This window comes from Lissotriton helveticus, chromosome 3_1 (genome assembly GCF_964261635.1).
Source record: "Lissotriton helveticus chromosome 3_1, aLisHel1.1, whole genome shotgun sequence".
NCBI classification, from domain to species: domain Eukaryota; kingdom Metazoa; phylum Chordata; class Amphibia; order Caudata; family Salamandridae; genus Lissotriton; species Lissotriton helveticus.
This window is the reverse complement of record NC_136061.1, coordinates 1,806,439,070-1,806,461,935: the sequence shown is the minus strand read 5'-3', so window position 1 is coordinate 1,806,461,935 and position 22,866 is coordinate 1,806,439,070. Positions and strand designations below refer to the sequence as shown.

At 44.1% G+C, this 22,866-nt stretch overlaps 1 protein-coding gene across 1 annotated transcript in view; it reads right to left on the bottom strand.

The window, feature by feature from the left end:
* Positions 1–22,866, bottom strand: part of LOC144824323 (pancreatic secretory granule membrane major glycoprotein GP2-like) — a 253,778-nt gene that overhangs the window by 58,397 nt on the left and 172,515 nt on the right. The window contains exon 7 of the mRNA XM_078683441.1: positions 14,252–14,414. Coding sequence (XP_078539567.1) covers positions 14,252–14,414 — 163 coding nt within the window. The remainder of the gene's footprint in view (positions 1–14,251; positions 14,415–22,866) is intronic.

The window sequence follows — 22,866 nt, the reverse complement described above, 5'->3', positions numbered from 1 at the left end:
GCGAACACAGGAGCAATGTGTGCTGCGAGAGGACAACTACCAAGATGTCAGCCCATTACATTGAGAAGAGATACACAGTTCAGGATTTTAAATGAGTTGTACTGGAATCAATGGAACATCACAAAACAGTAGAAGCCAAACTTTTCTAGACGGAGCAATGCTGGGTTTTCAAATTGAAAACACACATAGTGGGTTTGAATGACAATATACCATGGTGTAGTTTTGTAAGATCAATCTCATGCCTAGGAACATCATGCACCGGTAACACCAGAATGAGATCCTGTACAACAACGTACTTGACACGTTATATACGCGCACCCGTGGTGACAGATATTGTCTAAGTATAAAATGTAGGGGTTCCCCATAATGGTTCCCTTTACATTTTTTTATTGCATATAGCAATGGGAGAGCATGGGAATAAGGCATCACTGTACCTCCAGGGTCTCCTCACCTGAGAGTTACAACGTGCCATAACGCATGTCTTCCTGGAAACATCACTATGTACATATCACTAGCATTACGTACAATCCTGGCTGCAGAAAATATGACCAGCACATGACCCTTTTAATTAAATGCAGCTCCTGTTAATTCATCTTCCCTTGCTACAATATCAGGGTTGTAATGTAAAATCTTTATTCGTTGTGAAATATGAATGTAACCTCCAACCCTGGCCCTCTTTTTTCTAAATGGGAGTACCAGCAACCCGCTTAACTCCTAAACAATCTAGGGTCTTTTCTATCGTAGCACAACAGAATGACACAGGCAAGACTAGTATAAGTTCTTTCTTCCTTCCGGGTGGATCGGGCTAGCCCAGACCATGGTGGCCATGTTGGCAGGTTATCGCACCAGCCATTTTTCAAGCGCGACACGTGAGCACGCGTACGTGCTCGTGGTTGGTTTTTAATCAGGCACCGCAGCGGGACCATGCAAGATGTGGTCACCAGAGCGGCAAGAAAATCGGTTTGATAACAAAGTTCTGGCTTTGATGAGGTGAGTCTTAACCCCCGACCCCACAGCTACTATTAGAGCAGTCTTCTATCTCTCAAACCCACTGAACTTTCATTATAATTTTCCAAAACAGTGTAAGACTACAAGCTGAACTTCCCGCCGGTGAAAACCATGAGGCTTTGGCTTCAGTACAAAAATGTACATGTAGTATGTGGTATATATGTTGTGTGTTGTACTTTGCGAATAATACTTCAGATTTTTTGTGAGACTCTTTAGCCGCAGTATGAGATACCGGCAACTATGGATGTGTGTTGTGCATTATATGTGTCGTATGTCCTAGTATTAATAAGCAACTTTTCTTTGGTGACTAATTCACTAAATGTGCCACGGGTAACCAATAACGAATGTAATCCTTCAATTTTCCCATATAGACATGTGAGGAAAATGTGACTTTTCAGCTAACTTTGAGGTTTGCAGAGGATACTGGGTAGGAAAAGCTGGAGGATCCACGCAAGCCACACCGCCAGCCAAGCGACAATACACACACACCACCAGCCAAGCACCATGCATCGCACACCGCCAGCCATGCGCCATCCACGCACACTGCCAGCCAAGCTCCTGTTCATGCACACTGCCAGCCAAGCGAAAATCCACGCACACCGCCAGGCAAGTGCAAGTCCATGCGCACCACCAGCAAAATGCAAGTACACACACAGCCAGCCAAACGCCAGTACATGCAGACCGTCAGCTGAACTCATTTCACACACACACAACCACACACACACACACAGAAACTTTCCCTGGTATCCAATGACTTTCTGCCCCAGGAGCCTCAAATTTTCGCTAATCTGCACCCAAGGGGGAAAAACAACTAAATGTGTGCCTAAAACAATTTTAAAAAGGAGTGCCTATGACTATGGGTCTGCTCTCTAACATACCCATAAACATATCCCTAGTGTCTAGTGAGCTTTCTGCCCCCACCCAGGGGTGGCTAATCTGGTGTAATAACCACCATCTGCCCCCACAGGGACATAAAGACTGTGCCCATTTCTTTTTTTGTGGGGTCTGGGGGCATCTGCATTTCCATTCTGGGCAGAACCTACACAAAGTAAAAATAGTCCCTAGTGTCTACTTACAGGCCTTTCTGCCCACGTGGGGCCATATCTGCCACTGGGGGGGGTCATAAAGAGTGTGTCCATTTTTTAGGTGGTGGAGGCATCAGCATAACCCCTAAGGGCAGGCCCGACCTCTGCACAAAGTAAAGTGTAGTCCCTGGTGCTAGTGGGCTTTCTGCCCCTGGAGGTGGGATATTGGGGGCTATTGTCCCCATATGCCCCTGGGGGGGGGGCTGAAAGACTGTGTCCAGTTTTATTTTGGGGGGGGGGGCATTGGCATGTCCATTCTGGGCAGCCCCACCCTTACACTAAGAAAGAAAGAATCCCTGGTGCCCAGTAGGCTTTTTGCCCCCAGAGGGGTAGATCGGGGGCTATTGCCTCATCTGATCCCCAGGGGAGGCAGAAAGACTTCGGTCCCCATTTAAAATCCTGGTGTCTAGTGGGCTTTCTGGCCCCAAGGGAGCAGATAGGGGGCAATAATACCCATATGCCCATCAGGGGGAGCAGAAAGACTCTCCCTTTTGTGTTTTGGAGGTGGGGGCATTGGTATGCCCATTTTGGGTGGCTACCACCCCTAAATATAAAAAATAATAATCTGTTGTGTCTAGTGGGCTTTCTCCGTAGATTGGGGGCTAGTGCCCCCGGGGGGCACGAATAATTTTGTTGCAATTTCTTTTGGGTGGGTGCATGGTCTTGCCTATTGTGGGCAGCACCCACCTCTCTTTTATAAAATTTTTTATCCCGGGGGTGGTAATAACCCTCATCTGCCTCCAGGGGGGCAGAAAGACTGTTACTTTTGTGTTTGGGGGCATTGGCATGCCCATTTGGGGCAGCCCCCACTACTAGGTATTGGGAAAAAAATAATGTTGACTAGTGGACTTTCTTCCCCCTCCATTGGGTAGATCGAGGGCTAGTGCCCCCATCTGCCCACCAGAGAGGTTAGAAAGACTGTGCCGTCTTGTGACCTCACAGTGAGAGGCATTTGGACCTTCTTGCCTGGGCCATTTCAAATCCTCTGAACGCAACAAGCGCACGGCTGCTCACGCAATCCACGCTCACCACAGTGGCAAAACAAGCCATACAGCTTCTTGTAAAGCACATAAAATACGACGTGGGACAGCAAGCTCAGATTTTGCATTGATTTGAGGTCCCTCAATCAAAATGTCGTTGTTGATACTTACCCATTACCTAATATAAATGAACTAATACTAACTTTGAGTGGGGGAAAATATTTCTCTCAGTTGGACTTGAGAAAAACATACCATCAAATTAAACTTCATGAACAGTCCAAGCCACTCACAGCATTCATCGCCATGGATGGCATCTTTCAATGTCCAAGGATGCCGTTTGGCCTTTGTTCAGCTGCGAGCGTTTTTCAATGCATGATGATTGAGTTATTTAAAGACATTAACAACACTGTTTACTTCCAAAATGACATTCCTGTATTTGGGGACACTATTGAACAACATAATCGTACTTTCAGACAAGCCCAGCATAACATAAAGGAATCAGGGTTAAACCTCATACGTGAAAATTTTTGGTTGACAAATTTGAATACTTAGGTTATAAAATCTCTGCCGAAGGCGTGAGGACTAAAGAAAATCTCTCGGATGCCATCAGGTTTGCTCCTGCACCTTTTGACAAAGACAAATTAAGATCCTTTTTGGGTCTCATTGAGGACTACTCAAAATGTGTTCAAAGATTTTCCAGAAAAACAGAGGTTCTAAGATTACTTTTAAGGAAGGGTGCTCCCTTTGTGTGGGAGGAGCAACAACAGTTATGTTTTGATAATATATTAAAAAAACATTTATGAGGCTGGCATCTTACCCCTTTTAACACTAAGCTAGAATCTGTCCTCACTGTTGACATTAGTGCCACAGGTTCGGAGCGGCTCTTGCTCAAGTCCATAATGGACATGAATGGACTGTGGCATTCACGTCTGGGACACTAACTAGTTCCGAAAGGATTTATTCGGTTATTGAGCTCGAGACTCTAGCGGCAGCTTGGGGTTGTGAATACTTTAGAACGTACTTATGGGGTTCCAAATTTAAGTTGAAATCAGATCATAAACCTTTAGTCGAAGTGTTATTGCCAGGTGGAACCAGTAATTCCTCAGCAAGGCTAGGCAGGTTAGCTTCTCGTCTGCAAGAATACTGTTATAAGGTTGAACATGTACAGGGGTGGAGAAATTATCAGGCTGATTGCTTGTCAAAACTATCCCTGGATTGGGAGGGTGATGACCGGTCATCAGTCTTAGCAAAAGAAGATGAAGGAGCAGTGGCTTTTGTACAAGATGTTCTAAGTGTGGTTAAAGCGCAAGCCATCACTGAAGGGGAGTGGATTCAAGAAATGGACTCTGACAGTGTAATGTAAGAAGTTAAGCGCTTAATTCTGCAAGGTAGTAGGAGCGAAAGCATGGTGTCCCCATGTGTTAGACCTTACTTAAAAATTCTGGACGAATTGTTTGATGTGGTGATGTTCTAGTTATGAGAGGAGAACTATGTATTCCTCCTCTAGGGTGGAGGAACAAACTTATCAGACTGGCACATGACGGGCATTTAGGCCAAACCAGACCAAAAAAAAGGTTGCGTGTAAATTTGCGGGGCCTGGGATGGATGCTGATGTTGACACATGGGTAGAGAAGTGTGATGTTTGTAAAGAAGGTAAAAAACAAATCGCAGATCCAAAGCAACCCTGGCACACTATCGGCTTAGATTTTATTGGTCCTATGAATTAATTTAAAAGTGATTGCAGATTTGCCACGGTAGTGATAAATGTATACACCAAATGGTTAACTGTAAAATTTATGAAAGAAATTACAACAAAGGCAACTGTGAACATCTTGAAGGAGATTTGGTGTGTGGAGGGACTTCCCTGAGTGGTCATTACTGACAATGACACGTAGTTAACATCAGCAGAATGCGAGCATTTTTAGATGCCTATGGTGTTAAACACAATCGCACTTCGCTTTACAACCCTCAGGGTAATGGCATGGTTGAGAGCTCGAACTGCTTGGTCAAAGGTAGTATTCAGATGTTGCTGACTTGTGGAGGTGATGTGGGTTGCATGGTTTCTGAAATGTTGTGGGCGTATCGCTCAAGCATAAATGGGGTGACTGGGAAAACACCTTTTGAAATGATGCGTGGGAGGCTGCCAAATACCAAGCTTGTTCCTACTTGGATGAGGGAAGTGATATGTAGAAGTAACTTTACTCCGTCTTTGGTGGAAGACAAAACCCCAAGACGCATCTGCTCTGGTGATTGGGTGAAACTGCGTAGCTGCAGATGTAGCAGAGGATTGTCCAAATTCATGGGGCCTTTCAAGGTTGCACGTACTTTACCTCATGCGGTGGTATTGGAGAATGGAGAGAAATGGAACTACAGGTGTGTAGCACTCTATCAGAAAGGGAGTGTTATTGATGATGTTGCTACAAACCATCATAATCAGACTCTCAGCAATACCTTTATGTCAATGTCTGATTGCGATTTGACTTCTTCCTCACAAGTAGGCTTGGGTGCATGTGGAAGCAGTCAAAGTAGTGGAGATACTCCCACTGACCTTGAATATCCTAATCCTGGTGAAAGGGAGACGAGACTCAGAAGGGGTCGTCATCCTCCAGGATATCTCAATGATTATATTTGTGATTAAATATCTTCTGGTTTAATTTTTGTATACAATGAGTGTGTTCTAATATTTGCTAGGTTTTCTAGGTTATAATTGTATATTATTCTTTTGTTAATTCCCTTCTTTTCTCTATTTTTTTTAAATTTTATTATTTTCTTTCCTTTCTCCTTGTTTTTTTCCACATTCTTGCAGTTCACTCTGTGTTTATTAAATGTTTTAAAAAACACAATAGGAAAGGGGGTGTGTGGTACAGTATCTTGTACTTCTTCTGTGTAGAGAATGTGGAGCACTACCCTCCACCTTGTTCCACATTCCACTTACCATGATAATGTTCCAATCTTGTCAGTTGAAGGTTGGCTGGCTTTGTGTAAGAAAGTTCTTATCGATTTACCTGAGTCCTTGAGAATCATCCTTCCAGCTTCCTACCCACACAAGTTAGGCACCATTTTCTTGTTGGAAAACTTGGGGGAACACTGGGTGGTAGGAAAGTTGTGGCTGCCTGCAGAATCCAGTTTCTTTTCTCACAGAAATGCAAGCAAAATGTATTTTTTAGGCACAGTTTGAGTTTTGCAGGGGATTCTGTGTCAAGAACCCTGTTGAGTGCCACACAAGTCACCGCACCCTAGACTTCCCCAGGTATCTAGTTTTAAAAAATGTGTTGCTTTGGTAGGTTTGGCTAGGTGCCGGCTGAGCTGGGGCCCCAAATCCACAACTATCCACATTGCAAAAAACACATTGTTTTTCAGTGGAAAAAAGTAATGTGTCTATGTTGCGTTTGGCATCCTTTCGTGTTGCAGGCACTCGGCCTACCTACACCTTTTTTCTCTGGAGACTTGGGGGAACGCTGGGTGGTAGGAAATTGCTGGCTGCCTGCAGATTCCCAGACTTTTCCTCACAGAAATGCAAGGAAAATTTATTTTTTAGGCAAATTTGTAGCTTTGCAGGGTATTCTGGATAAAAGAAACCTCATGAGACCCACATAAATCACTCCATCCTGGACTGCCCCGTGTGTTTAGTTTTAAAAAAATGTGATGGTTTGGTAGGTTTCCCTAGGTGTCGGCTGAGCTGGGGCCCAAACTCCACAGCTAGCCACCTTGTAAAAGAACATGCATTCTGCTGGGTGAAATATGATGTCTCCTAGTTCTTGTTTTAGGGGTGTTTTGTGTCGCATGCGCAAGGCCCAGACACACAAGTGGGGTACCACTTTAATTGAGAGGCATGTGAAAATCCAGAATAGTAGACCATGTGTTATTACCAATTGAATATCTCTACGTTTGTGCCTTTCAAATGTAAGGAAGTGTGTAACACAGAAGACATTTTACAAAATGTCTTCTGAAACGCATGCCAGTATGGGTACACATAAATTCAGAGCTGTACAAAGAACTACTGCTCCTAAACTCAGTATCTGGTGGACATTTCAGAAATACAGAGTTTTCCTGCATACCCTTTTTCAATCTATATAATTTACCATATGAATTGCTGTAAAGTCAATACACAATGAAAGAACATCAAAAGGTGCAGCTCGGTTGTTGACTCTGGGTACCTTGGAATCTACAAGCCCTATATATCCCCATAACCAAAAAGGGTCCAGCAGACATAAGGGTATATTACTTTTGAAAATCTGCCATGGTAAGACGGAGTCACAGATGAAAACGTAAAAACAAATGGCAGTTTTTTCAACTCCATTACAATACTTTTTATATTTTCAACTGTTACTTTTCATACAAAAACCTTGAAGGATCTACACAAGTGACCTCTTACTGAATTCAGATTTTTGTCTAGTTTTCAGAAATGTATAGCTGTCCAGGATCCACCATGGGTTTCATACCCGTTCCACCACAAACTGGAAGAAGGTTGGAAGCACAAAAAATAGGAAAAATGGGCCATATCCTGGTAAAATTCCAAAATTGGTTTGAAAAATGTTGTTTTCTGATTCAAGTCTGCCTGTTCCTGAAAGCTGGGAAGATGGTGATTTTGCACTTCTTTAATGAAGTTGGCAGGAAAAAAACAGACCACATTCTGCCATATTTTGGCTACTTTCTTTGTCCCCTCCAAGGAAATCCATACATCCTGGATACCTTTACAACTCCCACGATGGTGGAAAAAAAGGCTACTAATTTGGTATGGAAACCTTATGTGGATGAAAAGTTATGGAGACCTAAGCACGAACTACTCCAAATAGCCAAAAAAGGCTTAGCAATGGGAAGGAAAAGGCCTAGTTGTGAAGGGTTTAAACAAAGACTTCGCATAGTTTGATTTTGTTTGCAAACACTCACCCAAGTAAAGTTTTTAACTTAAAGTGATAAAAGTGTGATTTAGCTACCATGTTTTGAAAGTCAATCATGGGAACGCAGAATTACAAGTATATCATACCAATGCTGGAACTGAGTGTTGGCATACACCAATCGTATGTAAAATTTCTAAACAGGCGCCCATGGAAAACAGCGTCTGGCATTCGACCTTGAGATTCGGATGCACAGCAAATGTGACAAGATAACAACATGATTTAAAGCCCTGCTTACAGAGGAGCCCTCGTGTTTTCGCTTGCTGCTCCAAGCAAAAACACGAGTGCTCATGTAATGTGCTGTGTAACAAATAAAACAAGTAGTTACTGAAACAGCTCGTAAAATGGAAGCAGTGGAGGAATAGTGTGATTGGTCTATGCTCTTGGGGAAGGATAAACACAAGAATATTCAATTATCAAAAAGAGAGAGAGGACTAGAAGGCTAGTCCGTATCCCCAGGATTATTATATGTCATCAAAGAGGACTAGTCTATTTATGCGTGATACAGGACTCAGGACTGTATGGTAGGGGAAGATGAGAATACTTTAATTTCTTTTAGAAGCCCTCACCTACCAACCTAGTTGGTGGCATGCTTCATCATCAGGCCCACCCAGTGACACCGAATGTGTCCTGGGTGTGCTACAACGCCTGCATTACAGCGGAGCGGGTATTTTGCTGAGTGTGCAGTGATAGTGAAGTGAGAGTGAAATTTAAAAACTATCCAGTGGTCCCAATACCCAGAGGGTTTTCCTTTAATATATGGGCCTCTGGTAGTAATAAAAACAAGGCTGTGGATGTAGGTGGAGTGATAGTTAGGAACTCCTGCATCCAGTGGGCGGTCTACATGTTTCATCCAGGCTTTTCATTAATAACTGGCTTTCCTCAGGACCTTAATTATGTGAATGTGAGATCTACACTAGAGGTGAGTGTATGACCTTAATGTGTTGCACGCGCTAAGGTGCCTTGACGTCAACGCGCCCATAAAGAAATTAAAGTATTTCTCATCTTCCCCTACCATACAGTCCTGTATCATGCATAAATAGACTAGTCCTCTTTGATGACACATAAACACAGGAATAGGCGTGACAAATCCATGCCACGGACAAACGGGGAGAAAGAATACGATAGAGATGATGGAGACAGCAAATGGGAAAACTATGATCTGGCCGAAGCCCACAACATATATACAATATGTTTCTTCGAGACAGTGCATGCACTGTTTAGCTGAGACCTAAAACACAATTGCTTACATTATGCCAAACAATGTAAATAACATTGTTATTACATTAGTACATGATGCCATTTGTAAGTGGAGAACTGCTGTGGAGAGATCGCTTCTCTATGTCGATGCGTTTCTGCTGGACTGCTTTCAGTGCTCCAGCCCACAGAGAGACGAGGGAACATTACACACTCTGCTGGTGATGTGCGAGAAAGGCAGGCCTGACTGTGCACCAAGTGTGCATGGTTGCGCTGCTGTGCTAATAGCATTGACAAAGCTTTGACAACGCCTTTAGACATTAAGATTGACAGTGCCTATAGCTCTCAGATTGCGAGACCTTTTGCTTTGCCAATGCTTGTTTTTCTGTAGCAAATGTGGTGACCTTGAGGTTCCGCAACTCAGGAGAGAGAAGGAGGGAGGCTGATCTGTGGCTGGGTAATATATGGAGAATCTGGCTGGGTAGATTGATCATAATTGAAAGGGGCAGTGCTTAATTTGAGCCGATGGTTTCTGGTGCTCGGCATTGGGCCTTAATTGTCAGTACCGGTACCTATGACAGTCTTCCACATGGTGGCACTGTTTTTTTTATAACTTAGAGATGAGCACAACAACTGTTGGTTACTAATTCAGTGTAGATTAAGAATTAATAATACCTGTTGCCAAAGCCATTCTTTTATGTTTATGTGTGGCGATTTTATAAAGTGTATAGCTGCCCAAAGGCTTCCCAGCACTGAGAAGAGAGAGCTGTTAGCGACGGAATCTGAGAGAAATCATCATGGGAACAGCCAAGCCATAAGTGTTTTTCCTGAAGCTGGGTTAATCTTCTAGCAGCCTCAGTTCCCTGGTCATGGAATTCCACATCTTCAGGACCAGGAATGAGAAAGATATACATCCCCATTTTGATCTCTTGATCCTCAACGTCTTTATGAGGCGGTCATAAGATGACTAGAGGGAACTCTTTGGTACATAAGAAAAGATGGGTTTCTTGCGCGTGGCTGGTCTCCTGCCATTCATAGCCTTATGAGCCAGGCAGAGGGATTTTAATTTGATCCTGGATTTGTGGGCAACCAATTAAGCTGTTTCAAGGAAGTTTTCACTGATTCCTGTCTGGGTGTTTTTAAATGTAGCCTAGTCGCAGCGTTCTGCACCACTAGCAGTCTGTTAATAACATATTTTGGAGCTCCCAGGTACAGGGAGTTGTCCTATGATCTTAAGGATCATTCGGAATATACCAAAGCAGGTTGCTGCAACTTTTTTTTACTTGGATTTCCATTGAAAGATTATCCAGCCTCATGCCCAGATTCTTCATTGATGGTTTGGGGACAGGGGGGTGTTCCCCACTCTTCTTGCCAGTTAATTATGGCCCTGGGCCAGTGATTGTTTCCCAGGAGCATCAATTCTGTTTTATCACGTTTAGTTTTAGACTAAAGCTAGCATCCACTTAGCCACCTTTTGCATACAGGGTACCAGTTTGAGGTGGTTTGAGTTCTGTCCTTCCACCCCCGATACCACCAGTTGTGTGTTGTTCCCATACGACACGATCAACAGCCCAAACTCCTGGACAATTTTCGCCAAAGGGTGCATATACATGTTTAATAGTGTGGGGCTGAGAGACGAGCCCTGTGACCTGCATTGTATCTGATAGACAGGTGGATTCCATTATCTGAAATGATCTATCACTCAGAAAGGAGGTAAGCCATTTTATGGCTATGTCCTGGATGCCTACCCCCGTCAGCCTATGTATCAGGGTGAAGGAATCCACAGTATTAAAAGCAGCACTTAGGTCTTGAAGTAAGATTGCGACTGAAGTGCTTTGATCTAGTATCCCTTTAAGCTCCTCATGACCACTAGAAGAGCTGATTCTGTACTGTGTTGTGGTCGGAACCCATCTGAGTCTTGTGTAGAATGTTAGTCTGCTTTCCTCTAATTTTCCCAAGATGAGTAACAACGAGATAGGGTGAAAGTTCCCCAGTACGCCTTGATCTAGGTGGGACTTCTTCAACAAGGGCCTCACAATTGCGTGTTTCCACTTCTTTGGTACTATCCCAGTTTCAAAGGATAATGAGAGGAGCTCTGCTGTGGTGGAGAGAACAGAGCCCCCACCCTGGAGTAAGATATACGTGGCGTGCAGGATCTTGGAGAGAGCCTGAATTAATTTTGCACAAGAGGAGCCTAGTGTTTTCCTTATTCAGGGCAGTAAAGTGATCTAAAAGAGGTGCGGCTGCCAACCCTGTGTGGTCAGCTCCTTGATATGGATCTGATCCATGGGAATTACACTGCCGTGATTCCTGTCCGCCAGGAGACTTCCCTTGCATTGCGTTGTAGATGTTTTCTATTTTTTTTTTTTTATGCAGCTAACTTGTTACATCTGTCCTTCGTGAATTGATGAAGAGAGTTGCCTTGCTCCGTCATTGTCAGGGATTTGACAATCTTAAATAGTTCCCTGGGGGAGTTGGTCACCATGTTGATTCCCTCCTCAAAGTGCTTGGCCTGGGCTTGCTTAATTTCATTATGATAGTGTCTGATGGCACCCTTGTACTAGATTTTTTGGACGGGCATAGAACTTCCTCCACTTCCTTTCAAGTTTCTTACAGTACTTTTTCAGGGAAGTTAAATGACTAATAAACCAAGGGGCTCTTTTGGTATTACATTGAGCCCTTGGTCTAGCTTTCTGAATACATTGGTCCTACGCTTGGTTGAGCCAATGTACCAAAGCGTGTCGGCCTCATCTGGGTTGTCTATTGGGATGGGAGTGGAGGACTCTAGGGTCTTAACCTATCTTTCCAATGTAAGCCTGGGCCAGCTTCTGTCTGGATTCATGATGGAGTTAGGAGATATTCATATAGATGTTTTTGTAAATGAAAAAGGGATAAAATAGTGGTCTGGCCAAGGAACTGGCATAGGTGTATTCACCTGGATCTTTGGGTCATTGGAAAAGATGGGATCGAGAATATGCCCTTTCTCATGTGTGGCGGAGCTAACTAATTGGATAATTTGCATAGCCTCTAGATCGTGTAGAAGTCTCTTGGTGGATTGGTTATTGGGTTCATCTATATGTATGTTAAAATCGCCAAGTGTGGTGATGAATCCTTTTCCCACAATTATGCTGGCTATGGAGTCAGGGAGTACATCTATAAATGTGCTGCACGGCCCTGGAAACTTGTAGATAAGAATTCCGTAAAATGAATTTGTGGGAGAAAATGTGACTCTAAATTGCAAAATGTCACAGTTAATGATTGCAAGGCGTGTAGTGGAGCATCTACACTCTTCTTTATAGATAATGGTGATACCGCTTCCTATCTTGCCCACCAATTTTGTTTACTGATACGATAGCCAGGGGGAAGGGCCATGACAATATCTGGGGTAAAAAAGAAAGAGGCAGTTCCTGAAACAGATCCTAAAATTGAAGCAGTGGAGGGATAGTGTAATTGGTCCTTGTTCTTGGGGAGGGCTAACCACAGGAGAAGGCATGACAAATGCATGCCATGGACACATGGGGAGAAAGAATATGAGAGCTATGATGGAAACAGCAAATGGGAAGCCTATGGGCAGGCTGAAGGTATATGCAACATGTCTCTTCGAGATAATGTATGTGCTATCTAGCCGAGACCTGATGAACTCCACAACACTTGCAGTCTCCGTGCCAATTAATGACGGGGACTCCCCTGCCTCTCGTTTTGTACATGATTGTGAACTTTTCTTCTCTCATCTCGCACTGTTGATATATTGCTAGGCCTGCACTGTATGCGTTCCAACCCATCCATTCATACATTTAGGGCCTCATTATGATGGCAGTCAGACTTTTGTCCAACCGCCATCCTGTCGGGAACGGGACCGCCCAACTAGCTGTCGGCAGTCCAGCAATCGATAGTCGGATGCGACCGCCTCCAAGGTGGTCGCAATGTGTATTCTGTGTATTACTGCGTGTGCTGTAGGACATGCCGCTATACAAAACCCCCCACATCTGACATATCCCTGCACCATGTGGCAGGCACCGCATGATGATTGTCACTTAGTGCGGGGATATGTGGGGGGGCACCTATCCCCCAGTGCCTACATCGGAGTTCCAGGGGCGAAGGGCAGCCCACTAGGGCCCCAAGTCACTTTCCGCCTGCCTTTTCATGGCAGGTTAACCCCTTGTATGCTCATGACGGCTCCCGGCCGTCATGAGTCACAGTGGACTTGTGCGCACGACGGCCGGGAGACATCTGAATCCCTCACGCCGTTTATTTTTCCCGCACCGTGTCCAAGGGGTTAACCGCCATGAGACGGCCGGCGGAAACTGAAATTGTAATCCCTACGGTGATGCCTGAGCAGGCACCGCCACCATTGTTGGGATTACAGTCCGTCCGACGGTCCGACAGGCTCCTTGAGCCCATCGGATTAGTGTGGACGGTCTCTACACCCGCCGACCATCTGCCCGCCATCCTATTGCGGTGGATGGTCTTGCGTGGTCCGATGGCGGTGAGACCACCACTGATGTCTTGATGGTGGTGGTCCCACCGCCATCGTAATGAGGCCCTTAGTCAATGCTGTTCCTGTACTTTACCCTTTCCAGCAGGTTTTCTTCCATATACTGATCTATGCTTCAGCAGAAGTCCTACACCTACATTCACCTATCAGCCAGAGGGAAACAATGTGGCGTTACGGCCGAAGCTGCAGATTTAGGAGCAAGGTTTGAATAACAGTGTCAGCTCAACATCTTGTGTTTCTGGGCAAATCACTTACTCTCTGTGACCTTGTGGAATGCAACTGGCGCTCATGTAAATCACTTCAATGACTATGGGCCAACTTTGCGTTTCATAAAACTGCAAAAAGAGCTCAGGCTAGATAGGATAAGAAATAATAACTAGCATTATTTACTACAGTTCTGGTGAATAGTGTGGAACTTCTGTCTGCGCAGGGATCTCACTTTACCTACCCCTCATAATAAAGGCATAAGAAGGCAATTATGTGGCATGCAAAATTTTATATCACTCCAAACTATACACAGAAGAACAAATGCAGACACCACAGAGGTCAACAGGGGAAGAACACCTGGGCCCAAATTCAAGTACTCACCGCGGTGCAGCTCCCTGCTCCTGCCCGGAGACAAAGCTGTACGTCACAGAAGAGGTGCAGTGTAGTAGCGCTTTGGAAGATGAACATATCGACGCTGAACCTAACTTCTAGCGACTCACCATTGGAGTCCACTGTAGTGGGAACCGGGTTTTCGTCTGCACACCTGAGGAAGGAAGAGCCGGGACACTGAGTGCCATGCACTGAACCCTCCGAGCTGCAAAGGCTTCTACGGCACACATTCACATTCTGCATTGTACAGGTTCCACCCTTAAAATTCCAGATCGCATGAATTAAGCACCTGCAGTATCAGGCAGTTTGTGTCATTTTAGCATCTGTTAATGACATTTTACAGCACAAACATTGTCCTTCTAGGATCTGCTGCTGTAACCTTGGAATTGCTAATTGCAACACATGAAATGTAACATAGTGCATAGTCTGCCCCTGCCTTACATTGGACAGACACAGCAACTGATAAAAGCTAGGATTAGCCAACACCGTAGCCCCATCAGAGACTCTGTAGTCAACGCCCCATTAGTCAGCCACTTCAACGAAACAAAACACACAGCAGATGGCATAAGGTGGCAAGTCATAGACAGGGCCTCTATTCCAGAAAGAGGATGAGATCTTACACAAATTCTCCAACGACTAGAATGTCGTTGGATAGAACGTGCTGACTCGATATTGCAGGGATTGAATACAGTGGAGGAGTGGTGAGGATTTGTCAATACACTGAGCAACTAACCTCATTTGATCTCAACTAGCTGTATAATCAGACAGCACTGTGTTAATTTTTCCCACACATGTAAATTTACCTATAGCTGGGTAAAACACGCACATGTCATGTACACTACTGGAAATGGCATGCCAGTGGAAACAGGGGGTTATATTGAACATAACTCCTAGCTAACTCCTTGCCAGCACTAATGGTTGTATAACACATAGTCCTCACCACTGGGGTTGGTTAGAAAACCGAAATGCAGGGCATTGTATTGTATTGTATTGTATTGTAATGTAACAAAATGTGTAGTAACTCCGCCATACTTGAATAGAGTTGCAACAGGCTGTAATGTCAAAAATATGCTACCCAACAAATCAGATTGAGCATACAATATTCCTGATATTAGAACATGGGTTCATACCTGCCAACTACCCTGCATGCAATCACTACAATGCATATCCAATAGAGCATTTGTTGAAAAAGGAAAGCGAAACAATCCAATGTGAGCATTTCGGCATGTCGTAAACAATAAATAGTATGACTAAATTGTACATATTAACAGAATTACATGAGCATTGTATATGATATGATTATCATTTACATCTGTAAAGTTTTGTACATTGGGCGGATTGTCATACATGTGATATAACAAAATGTTTAGAACACGCAATTTAGTGTCCTAATGTCAAGTCCTATTAATGGTTTATTGTATGGTGTGTTACACTGTCATTCCAACCTAATCAGCCACTCTATGCACAATTGTCAATTGTGTACCTAACCCTGAATGCCTCATCACACATGTGTTATGAATGCTGTTTATCATGTTCTTGACTAAGTAAATAATGTAGAGTAATTGTTCTGACGTCCAATACCAAACAATGGGCTAGCGCAAAGTGGGGGAGCCTGTTATACCCACCAAAACGCACACCGTAGGCAATAGGTACACAAATTGTCTTGGCGCTATTATGGACAAGACTTTTCACAGGCACACATACCATGCAAACGACACACAACATCACTGTCCTTTTAACACAATGGTTATCGGATATAAGTAAGCGCGCATTAAAACTAGGACACCCGTCCTGTCCCCACACTCAATTGAATCATCAATTCATCACGTTTTAAATGTCCGTAATCTATAATTAATATCCACGCACATTACATGCCTTTAAAGAACTTGGATGGGCTTTACACACACGTCAGGCAGAGGTCTGTTTTCTGTTTTCATTACTGATAACAGAAATACAGATCTCATCCACGAATAACACTCCATGGCCGGGTCTGAACACAGACTTTTGGCGGGAAGGCAGGCCTTTATAAATCCAGAGCAAGCCCTGACCCCTTGTCATCGTACCTGAGCAGATGGACACACGCTGTCCTGCTACTTGGAAGGATTGCCACAGGCTGCAGTTGATTTATTCTCCATAAGAGGTAAGCGGGCACACGCCCTGCAGTTGAATGCTGTCATCACGCTGGTAAATCACGTTTTCTCCGGGTGCACAATTATCAATGCATTGACCTCTTCTTTTAGACACCGAAGTGAGAATATTGTCACCCTCCATATGATAAAAGTATGGCGTCGTCCTGATTGACGTCAAAAGGAAGTAGCCTGCTTCCATTCATGAGCTTAGAATTGGAACTCGGAAGCGCTGAGCTTTTAATTAATATTATGTTCACCCCACTACCAGTGTCCCCATATTATTACCAATGCACATGCTCCCCCTATCTACAGACCCATCTTGACAGCTCTTTGATCTTGCCATCCTCCGCATACGTGGAGCCCGTCATTGTGCTCATTCACGTAATAGCTGGCTCACCACTCACCTCACACTTGGGGTTAATTCCAGGTCTGTTTCTAGTTGCAATACTATGCATTGCCTCCAACCCCTACTATTGGAATACTACTTACTCGTTTTTCTCACATGTGTAGCCCCCAGCTGGGACCCATGTAAATATCTTTTTCTTATCCTATGCAAGGTGCTAACCCGCCACACGAGCTGGTCCATTACCCTTCAGGTACTATACAAACGAAACCTTAGTTCCACTATATAATACCAGTTGCTTAAAATGAGCCATGTACTGACAGTATCCCTCATCTTCTCATAGGTGTCCCTATGATCATAGTTCCTGAAGAGATCCTACACTGCACACAGGGTCGAAACCCGTCGACAAGTTGCATAAAGGAACCTTTGTTTACCAACACTGATCACTGTATCTAGCACTGTCCACTGTACATATATATGTTATGGTCGTTTATATGAAGCATTGGAAACCTGGTATATATTTCACATATATGTCACTAATTTCCTAGGTTCCGTTTTTCACTGGGACACCTCTCACTCAGAACTATATGTTTAAATGTATTACTTTGTAACAGTATTTCATTTCAAGGCTTATATAAATATTTTTGATTCAAAAACAAATCAGAGGTGTATTTGCTTCCTTCTCTCTCCAATATCACTATAACCCAATATATTGCCATTGTGCCCATATACATTGAGATTACTTCATTAAGTGTCCACAGGAACCTTTGTTTTTTGATATTAAGTTTATAACCCTGGTTCTGTGTGAGAAGGGTTCCATTGTTCCTGTCCTGAAAAGGCTTCTACGGCACACATTCTACATTGTACAGGTTCCACCCTAAAGAATTCCAGATTGCATGAATTAAGCACCTACAGCATCAGGATCTCAGCATCTGTTCATTTTATGACATTTTACAGCACAAACGTTGTCCTTCTAGGATCTGCTGCTGTAACCTTTGCCTTTTGGAAGAGGCATGCTTTAATTTGTTATTGTCACTATTGCCTTATATGTTGCTGTGCTAAGTGGTTTGTTACACTGGCAATTGAACCTTCTGGTGTTTTGTTAAGATAGCTTTTATCCCAGAATGTTCTGTACCAGGGTTTCTTAATGCAGTCGTTGCCTCTTAGAATGCTTTGGACTATCACTATTGATTTTGACCCATAAAATATTGATCACTGTGGTTTGTTACTATAGTTTTTAGTTCAGTCAGTGCCCCAGTTCTAGGCTGATACGTTCTTAGATTTAAATGATCTGCGTAGTGCCAAGATGCCCTGTGAGGTGAACGCAGTGCTGTCCTGGAAATAAATGAATCAGCTAGAATGCTGTGCTTTCTTAATGAGGTTTTAGATCTATGAAATGCTTTTAGATTCTGGATTGTTACTGTGGTAAAATGATGTGCTGGCTGTTGAATTTTTTTTGCTCTGCAGGTTGGAATGCGAAGTATCTTTCTTATGTCGGGTTTTCCTCGTAGGATGTCTGCTGTGTGGTATATTACATGGTGTATTGCTCAAGCGAATCTTGCACACTACGCTTTGTGTCTGTATGTAATTCCCCATAGAATATAACTATAGACAGACAACAGAATGGGCCGTGTCCTATCCTGTTAGTATAGTTGTATGGAATGCAGTACATATGATGTGTTAATGTTGCCTGCATAGACATCTCTGAACAGGTTTGTTACAGTCATTATTTCCTCGCACTATAACTAGGTAAAATGCACCCTAAATTTCGCTTTATTTGAAATTCGTGACTTTTCATGAAATTTCGTGCTAAACAATTGTGTGTGCAATTTTTGGCCACAGAAGAAGAGCTCATGCAGAAAATGTCTCCTTGAGAAGCATTTTCTGCTCAAATCAGTCTCATGCTATTATCTTTTATGCATTTTGTTATGCGTGGTATAGTATACCCTCGTATACTATACCAGGGTATTTGAACATCATGCTTGCACGGCTGCGCAGCGTACGCACACCTGTCTAAGGCAAGCCCGACTGCGCCCTTCCAAGCCAGCACAGCGCCAGGTGCCAGAAACTCTGCCGGTGTGCCAGTCGATATTGCTCCTAGGCTCACCTTTACATCCACATAACTTCTTCAGGTGGGACATGGTTTACCATCTTGCCCCCATGCTCATCAAGTTGCAAATTTGGAAGGTCCTGACGCTTGCCCACACTGTCTTTCTCCGGCATTGTCACTCCACCGGGTATAGAAGGCAACATTGCTAGTAGGAATAATTTGACAGAGAGGGGTATGGCTGGCAATAGTTTTGCGAGGCCCTATCCCTTAAAACAGGCTTGCTCTTGGAAGGGGTTTATGGCAAATGCGCGGTCGCTACCTAAACACGCAACTGAACTCTGGGATCTGCTGTTCGGAATCCCCAGATCTTGGCTTTGGAACCGAAACATGGCTTAAATCCAACTCCATGCCTGATATTGCCCTTGCCCTCCCACAACACTACCGCATCCTTAGGTTGGATAGAGTAGGAAAAGTGGGTGGAGGGGTTGCGATTATATATATAGAGAGGTGATGAAAGTTACAATGATTGACTCTTTTCAAGATAATACAATGGAAATGTGCATATTTAAAATCGAGGTAATGCCCCAAGAAACCTTAATGGGCGCAATTGTTTATCCCCCCCCCCCCCAGGCCAGTTAACCATTTTAATTTTAAAATAATGGAAAAAATTAGCCCTTACATAATTACATCAAAGCAATTCTTGTTACTTGGAGATTTTAATGTTCACAGTGATGATAAGGAGAACATAGAGGCGGCAAGCTTTCTAGCTGATATGGCCACTTTAGGCTTAAATAAAATTCATTTTGGGCCTACACACTCAGCCAGTCATACACTGGATATTATACTCTCCACATCTCCTCCTATTGTTGCTGATCCTGTCTGCCCACTAATGTTGCCAGATCATTTTATGATTCCATTTAAAATTCAGAGCAATTGCAGACCCTTAATGATGGGACGTTCTGCGAGAGGTCCTCAAAGACGTTGGCACAGAGTTACATCTGAATCTTTCGAAAATATTTACGCCCCCCCTGTTTTTAATGAGCTTATGGATGGCTCCACAAAACTTAAGATTTTTAATGAAACCATGACTGAGGTGATAGATAGGCTGGCGCCTATGTCACACCAGCTCGGCAACTCCAGAAAAAAAAATGACAAATGGTACACTGATGATCTACGCAGTGAAAAATCCAGGTGCAAATACTTTGAAAAATCTTGGTGTACATTCCAGCTGGAGACAGATAAATTAAATTCAAACTGACCCTTACTATCTATCATAAGAATCTAAAAAGGGCACGTAAAAGACCATTATATAACTAAACTTGACCAGGCAGGCAACTCATCAAACGTTTTTTTATAAAATTCTTAAAGCCCTTACCCATCCTACAGCATGTGCACAGCTGATCACCCCTTCTCAGGGTTTATGTGATAATCTAGCTATATATTTTGACGACAAAATCAACTTGATTTAAAAACAATTTCTCCAAAATATGGACCAGGTGCTACTGAATTAGTACCGAGATTAGGCTCAGGAGAATGTCTGAAACAGTTTAAACATATTGATGTTTCACAAGTGGAAGCCATGCTAAAAAAGGCTTAAACTGGATCTCCTTTGGATATTATGCCTGCCCATCAGTTTGCCCTTCTAGCCCCTTTTTGGCTGCTCCCATTGCTAAGATCTTACACTCGTCACTATATAAAGGCAGTGTGCCTTTAGATTGGAAGGCCGCTCAAGTACTACCCATCAAGAAGAAAGATCAGGTGCCTGCCAAAGTGCTCTCCAACTAGCATCCCATTTCGCTTCTTCCTCTAATGGGCAAGATGGAGGAGAGCCAAGTTAACACGCAGTTAATGGTTTATTTTGAGACTAACGGCATCCTTGATTCCTCACAGTCTGGGTTTTGATCCAACTACTCCACTGAGACAACCCTCATTGGGGTTACGGACTATATTAAACTGGACCTGTTGGACATAACCGCAGCCTTCGACTCGGTCTCTCACCAGAAATTGATATTTCGACTGAGAGAGGCTGGTCTGCAGGAGCTGGCGCTTGAATGGCTTTTTAGTTTTTTAGACCAGCGCACGCAAACTGTCAATCTGGGCCCTTACCGATCACGAACTGTGAAGCTTAGTAAGGGGGTGCCCCAGGGCTCTTGCTTGAGCCCGACCTTATTTAATATCTATGTGGCCCCCCTTGCTAAAGTCATCCGAAAGTACGGCTTCATGCTATTCTCTTACGCAGAGGAATACTTAATAACTCCCATCCTTTGATAAGGATATGGAGTCAGTCGATAAGCATTTTGCTAAAGGCATGTCTGCCATAGCTGATTGGATGGCTGAACACTTTTTGCAGTTAAATGCGGCCAAAACCGAAATCTTGTTATTTGGTCCTGCACTTACCTCCTGATCTCCTGCTAGGCCCCGCCCCCTATCCAACCTTGGTGGCCAAAAATCTAAGGGTCCGGCTGGTTGCACGGCTATCAATGAAAGACCAAATAATGATCACTGCCGGGACCTGTTATCATACCCTGAACCTTTTGCTCTGAGTGTTCATTTGGCTGCCCCTCGCAGTACTTAGAACCCTAGTTCAGGCTCTGATTATAGGTCGCCTCGACTACGGTAATGCCTTACTGGCTTCTGCGAACGAGGCCCTTCTTAGTAGATTACAAATCACTCCTGTGCACTTCATCATGGCTTGCGCATGTCTTGCTATGAAAGAGAACTTCTTCCGTTTCGAAGATACGATCTATTTGCAGACTTCAGGTACCAGTATGGGAAGCGTTTGTGCTCCGAGTTTAGCAAACCTCTATGTTCACCACTTCGAACAGGAGCATATTTTGACACCTACCAATCCACATTGCGATTCGATACGCATGTGGAAGCGTTATGTTGACGACATTTTTGTCATATGGCGAGGTGGTATTGAAGATCTCCTCCGATTTTTGGTTGAATAATAGGAACAACTTTTGCGCTTCACAGTAGAGCACAACAAAAACCAGCTGGCCTTTTTGGATCTACTTATATCGGCTACACCTATGGGACTTGTGTCCGAACTGTATAAAAAACCAATGGCACACAATTCATTGCTTTGCTATGGCAGCTGTCATCCCAGGGCTCTTAATGAAATTAAATGAAAAATTATATTTATATAGCGCGTACATACCCAGAGGCCTCGCAGCGCTTCAACTGATTAATGTGGCGAGGGCCGTGGTAGTTAACACGCTTTGACAAACAGGTGGGTTTTCAACGCTTTCCTGAAAACCATCCGGTTGTTAATCTCCCGGATATTCGGCGGGAGAGAGTTCCACATCTTCGCCGCCATATGTGAGAAAGCCCGGCCTCCCCAGCGAGCTTTATTGATTTTAGTTGTGGTGGCTAGATGCAGGACACTGGAGCGGAGGGTTCTCGATGGAGTGTAAGGTACAACCAAAGGGAGCAAGATAGCTGGGCCTGTTCGGTGGAAGGCTTTGTGCACAATACACATGGCCTTGAAGTGTGTTCTAGCAGCTATTGGAAGCCAGTGGAGTTCTTTTAGGGCCTTCCTTGCTGACTGCCAACGAGGGATGTTAAACAAAAGTCCGGCAGCGCAGTTTTGTGTGACTTGGAGTCTGTTGATCACTGCTACCGGAGCTCCTAGGTATAACGCGTTTCCATAATCCAGGCGAGAGAGTATCAAGGCCTGAACCATGATTCTCCTCGCCTGGAAAGGAAGCAGTGGGAGTATCTTCCGGAGCATTCTCATAAGTCCGACACAGGTGGAGGCCGTTTTGTGTGGCCTGCACAGGGAAGTCTAGTGCTTTGTCGAGCCAGACTCCAAGGCTCTTGATATGGGGTTTAGGAGAGGGAGGAGAGCCAAGACAGGTGGGCCAGATGGAAACCAGAGTGGTCGGTGCGAGATTGCCCAGCAGCATAATCTCTGTCTTCTCCCCGTTGAGTCTGAGACATGAGGAATGCATCCACTTGGCTACAGCCTCCAGACAGGGCCCCAGGGTGTTGGATGATCCCTCCGTGTGATCCAGGGAGACCACCAATTGGGTATCATCCGCGTAGGTGACAATACGCACGCCAAAGGGATGGACTATCCCTG